This window comes from Nannobrachium achirus (assembly GCF_963921795.1).
Source record: "Nannobrachium achirus genome assembly, chromosome: 22".
Lineage (NCBI taxonomy): Eukaryota > Metazoa > Chordata > Actinopteri > Myctophiformes > Myctophidae > Nannobrachium > Nannobrachium achirus.
This window is the reverse complement of record NC_137829.1, coordinates 21843092-21849091: the sequence shown is the minus strand read 5'-3', so window position 1 is coordinate 21849091 and position 6000 is coordinate 21843092. Positions and strand designations below refer to the sequence as shown.

Genomic DNA, 6000 nt, shown 5'->3' with positions numbered 1-6000 from the left:
CATTGGGAAACGGCAGTTTCAACATTCACTCCATATGGTTTATTATATGGGCTTGTGAGACATACACCATTGTGGTATACAATGATGCTCCCATTACAACCTCAAAACATTTGGTTTAAAGTGAAAAATCACAGATTATTTCCAGTCTTCTTTTTCGCTCCGTGGCAGCAGCAGGAGGGGAAGCACTGCAGGAATTAAAGCAGGGGTGAAATAACGTCTCAATCAGAAGCCGTTAACTTCCTCTGTCCTAAAATGTTCGTCGGGCCGAGCTGTAACGTCCGGCTCTGCATCGAGCTCCACCCTAGCAGAGAATCCTTTTTGTTTCTCTTAATGTCACGACAATTCATACGCAACTTCCTATGCTTTACAGCACGCATTTTGGTTAAATATATAAAATGGCGTGAGCAAAAGCCACGTCGTTCAATTTCAACATGGTGCCCAACCACATTTCTAGAACACAACGGCTTTCTCAAAAAGTCCCTGTTGGTGATTCCCAAGTGTAGCCATTGTATATAGTATTCAACAATACAGATGCAGCAAGAGCTACTGCAGCGCTTTGTGCTTCCCAGGTAGGAACCAAGTTGGACACCCTCCCATGTCAGCTGATCATCGGGTGACACAGTTGACAGCATTTCAAATGGCATCAAGGGTGTCTTTGGAAAGACAAAGTGGGCTGAGTGTAATGGGATAGCCACACATGGATGGTGGCTTTAGTTCCTACAGCAAACTCTAGAGCTGTCTGTGGGCGCGAGAGCTGTCAATGTCAAGGCTTTGTTTTAACAGATTCCGATTTAGACCCGGGAAGTCAAAACAGAAGCTTATAAAGACACAACGCCTTGTGTTGTGTTTTCTTTTTTGTTGTTGTGTGTGTGTGTGTTTTTAGGCGTGCGGCCAGTAATGAATTTATAGGAATTTCACAATCCAGGTAAAACAGCAGACCCAGTGTAGACGCAGCTCAGTTCGAGGTCGATTTCACTGCCTGTTGTTTAAAAGTGATAGATATATACGTACAAGACACTGGCACAAAACTGTTCAAGCACTTTTGTTTGTCCTCTTTGAAAGTTGACTTTGAAGTGACTTGGAAGGTACATGTATGTTTTAAACAGTTCACTTTGGTCCTATTAAAAAAAAAGAAAAAAAGAAATACGAGTACCTCCATTTCAATTTCGTAGGTGGAGAACTGTTAACAACACCACTCCATTTTGACTTATTGTCCCTTTTTGCCTTTGGAAATGTTTCCATCGTTTCCACGTGTTTACATTATTTTCTGTGCCTTTGTTTTCCCGTGACTGGCTCCTCTATTCGTCTTTCAGGAAAATGTTGCGTCTAAATGTCTGGGAATGAACTGACCACACAGAGAGGTCAATAGCTTTGAAAATCAACTACATTTTCAGGAGGTTGACTAATCCTATCAGGTGCAAAAGGTTGAATCCCAACCCCCTGCCGATCGAGGTGAAACTATTTCAACTTGATTCATGGATTTCTTTTTACCTTCAAGCCCGAGGGGGAGGAGGGTGGCAGGCGGGGGTTGTGGAGGGCGGAACAGGGGGTGTGCGTGCCGTGCGTGCGTGGGGGGCCTGGGGGGGTCCCGCCGATCAGAGACAAAGGCTGAGCTCTTTCCGGACGGAGCATTTCTTGCACTGGACCACGCAGCACCAGTGGAAGCGGCAGAGGCAGTTCTCCTCGAACACGGCCGTCTCGTCCCGGTGGCCGCGCTCGCAGCACAGCAGGTCGCAGCCGCTCACGTCCATGGCCGTGCTGTTGCACACGCGGCCCCGCGTGCCCAGCGAGCCCGTCTTGCGGTTGGCCAGGCAGAAGTCGGGCGACTCGGCCGAGTAGATGAGGTCCTGGCGGTCGGGCGGCTTGATGTTCTGGCCCACGGGGATCAGCGTCTTGCCGTCGTTGCCGCCCATCACCTTCAGATGGTGGGAAAAAAAGTACACAGATGTTTTACTGAGGTAAAAGTGTCAATACTGCAATATACAGATCCATCTAAAAAAAATCATATTGTGTAAAAAAGCATTTCAGATGCCATAGCACCCCAAATCATAACTGACTACGGAAACTTCCCACTGGACTTGTTATAAATCCTTGTCGTGAGTGGTCTCGTGTACCTAATATTTTGAGAAATGGACTTTTGATATTCATGAGCTGTATGCCATAATTTTTCTTTTTTTTTATTATTCACTGAATGTGCAATGTACATAGAATATATGAAAGTTTCAAGAAAATGTACTTTTACACAATATTACATTTTTTTTGATGGATCAGTAGAAATACTCGTTACAAATAAATGTCTGGAATTCTAAATTTACTTGAGTAAAAGTGCATTGTGACGCATTCCAAAAGTCGTGAAAATTTGTGCAAATCTTTGAATATATGTATTTTTAGAGCGGACATTTGTAACTCAAATTTTGCTTCTGGGGGGGTCCCTGGAACTAAATATTTTGGGATGGGGGTCCGCATCAAATACATATTATTCTAGCGTGGTCCTTGACATGAAAAAGTATGAGAACCACTGACAGAGATATAGTTTTTTCAGAAAACTGTTAGAATTTAGAATACTTTTTTTAAGGTCTTTTTCAGGGTAGTAAATGTACTTAGTTACTTTACACCAGTGGTTCTCAACCTTTTCAAGCCACGACCCCCCAAATATTCATATTTTGACGAGCACTAAGAGTTGAGGCATTACATTTTGTATGCAGTTCTATTGTGATAATAGCAGATCTATATGCTATTTTCACAATTTCTGCCTCTAATATTTGACTATTTGGCCAATGTTGAATTTGTAATTTTAGAGGTATTAAAAAGTCCTTAAATTGTCACTTTAGAAATGTGCTGTGTACACTTTATGGTGGTTTGTTTACTGTTGAGTGAGAAAACAATGTTGCACATTAAGCTAATCATCTGGGGACCCCCCAAAATAGTTTGGCGACCCCCCTGGGGGTCCCGACCCACAGGTTGAGAACCACTGTGTTACAACACTGATCACCTTGGAGGCGCCGTTGAAGCGCTCTAGCAGCCGGTCGCCCACCTCGCGGAAGTGCGGCATCTTCTTCCAGCACGTGCGCAGCGTGCACGAGCCCGACAGGCCGTGGCACTTGCACTCCGTCCGCATGTACAGCTTCACCGCCTGTTTGGGCGCAGGGACGTGCAGAGAATGTTAGAGAGGCAAGGGCTGAAATTTCTAAAGAAGGCCTTTTGGTGAAAATATCGAAAATACTGTAGCCGACCTGGAGTTCGGCTATTTTCAGTGCTTGATACCGCACTGAACTAAGCATAATCAAATCAATACTGAAGATGTGGCGTACACAGCATGGATTTCTACTACACAGAGAGAAGTAAGGGCGAGCTGGAAAAGTGGCATTTGGCATATGCCATTTCGGAACAGCACATGCCTGGCACATGTCAAATGCCACTTTTACAGCTCGCCCTCTCTACACAGAGAGGGCAATTCTTTCAACATAAGATGCTGCGTTCAAGTTCAGAAGAGTTTGGACAAGGCGATTTTCTTGAACGCTGCCTTGAGGTGTGGCATATGGAAAGAGGGCATTTGCATTTCTTTCACCATAGTGAAAACTGCATTCATGGTCTGGAGAGGGCACTTTTTTACAGACTGATAAAAGGGCAGGGGCTCAAGCCCCCCTTTGATGTCTATGTGTGCACATGCCCGTTTGGGTGGGTTGGATGGGCAGATGAGGTTAGATGAGAGATCGGGAGTGGGTGGGTGGCAGGGTGGGGGGACACAAGGGAGGGGGGGGGGGAGAGAACAGAGGGAGAGAGAAAGAAAAGAGGAAGAGGAAGTGAGTTTAATCCAGTCATCAGGATGAAGCAATGCAGCTTCTGACAAATGAAAAGTAGTGCAGTAACGGTGTAATTTATAGTGGTGTTTTTGTGATATATCACACACACACACACACACACACACACGCGCGCACACGCACGCACGCACACACACACACACACACACACACACACACACACACACACACACACACACACACACACACACACACACACACACACACACACACACACACACACACACACACACAAACACACACACACACACATGCACACGCACACGCACGAACACACACTCAGATAGATAGATAGGTGAGATAAAAGTAGACGCTATTCAGAAGGAATTTAACCCCCCCAACCCCCCTCTCCCTCCATATTGCCTCAGGCCTTCCTACATCTAACAAGCCTTGACAACAGATCATTCACTTATATACTGCACATAATTAACCCATCACACACACACACACACACACACACACACACACACACACACACACACACACACACACACACACACACACACACACACACACACACACACACACACACACACACACACACACGCACACAAATATGTGCACGCACGCACATTATGCACACACTGCAGCACACTTGTTTCCAGACTTCTTTAATAAGCGTGCCTCGTAAGTCGTCAGCGGTGGAAAGTAACCAAGTACATTTACTCAAGAACTGAACTTAAAGGTACTTTCACTTCACTCAAGAATGTCCATTGTTTTGAATGTAACACTTTATATTTTTAATGTAATACCCTTATACTTATACTCCACTACAGTATATTGTAGTGGAGTATAATATATTATAATATATTAAATATTGTACTTTTTACTCCACTGCAATTATTCGAAAACTTCAGTGATTATAGTTACTTTGCAGATATTGATTATTATTAGAAAACATACATTAACTAATTAAAGAGGAGAAGCACCCATTTTCAGCATTGAACTAAATATACCTTAGAGAGAACTGGAAGATTGATTTGGGGGTTTGTAATGCAAAGTACACCGTGGTGACATTCTTTCTTATTTCCACATAACAACTCAAAGGTATATTAACGACACAGTTCATTCAAAATTGAAATTTGGGTGTTTTTCCCCTTTAAGCACTATATACTTTGACTTTGTAATGGAGTATTTCTACTTTGTGGCATTGCTACTACGAGTACTTCTTTCACCACCGCTGCTCGTCATGCAGCACGTTCCCTCTGTTGTTTTGTTCAAATAGCTGCACGCTAATGCTATAATTGGACATTACCCCACCTCTCCACCTCTCCCCTCCTCCCTTCCTCCTGTCTACCTGTCTTTGACCCCAGCAGACGAGTGCATCACCAGCGTTTCGCCTGATTTACACTCCGCTGCGTGCCGTGTCGCGCACCAAAGATAGCCAAATCCCAAAGCTCGTCGTGAGCTTGTAGATCAGCTATTGTTGATGCGAGCGTATCGGCGTTTCTCAGTGGTGTAAAGTAACTATAAGTACAGTTTTGAGGTATTTGTACTTTACTTGATTAGTTCCAGTTTTCAGTAATTTTACTTCTACTCCACTACATCTCAGAGGCAAATATTGTACTTTTTACTCCACTACAATTATTGGAAAACCTTTAGTTACAAGTTACTTTGCAGATATAAATGATTATGTTATAAAACATACATTAATCCACTTCAGCCCTATTGTATACCTAGGCTATTTGAAAATAGCCGATCTACAAGCTGACAACGTGTTGCATCGCGACGCGTTGTGAGCTTGTAGATCTGCTATTTTCAAACATGTTTGTACTTTTACTTTTGGTACTTTAAGTACATTTTGATGCCAAAACTTTCATACTTTAACTCAAGTACATTTTGAATTCCGTACTTTTACTTACGGAGTATTTCTATGTTGCAGTATTGATACTTTTACTTAAGTAAAACATTTGAGTACTTTTTTCCACCACTGGCGTTTCTGCACACGAACATGGCTGACAGCTCTAAAGCAAAACGAGAGATGGAAGACTTTCCCGGCAACAACATGTCATTAACTTCTTAAAGAGGACATAAGGTCTCCCAGAAAAAAGACAGCGAAAAAAGGTTCCTATATCACCCCTCTTTTTTCAATAGGTAGTTCACTTGTCCCGGCCATAATTCACTCCGTGTAAATACACGAGAATAGAGCGAGCAACAAAGAGCAACTTTAAACTTTAAC

At 43.3% G+C, this 6000-nt stretch overlaps 1 protein-coding gene across 1 annotated transcript in view; it reads right to left on the bottom strand.

Annotated features, from left to right (window-relative positions):
- Window positions 1-1595: 1595 nt before the first annotated feature.
- The window catches only part of wnt6b (wingless-type MMTV integration site family, member 6b), a gene marked incomplete at both ends in the record, with an annotated part of 57278 nt that continues 52873 nt past the window's right edge, over window positions 1596-6000 (bottom strand). Inside the window, 2 exons of the mRNA XM_080753241.1 lie at window positions 1596-1916; window positions 2993-3133. Coding sequence (XP_080609367.1) covers window positions 1596-1916; window positions 2993-3133 — 462 coding nt within the window. The remainder of the gene's footprint in view (window positions 1917-2992; window positions 3134-6000) is intronic.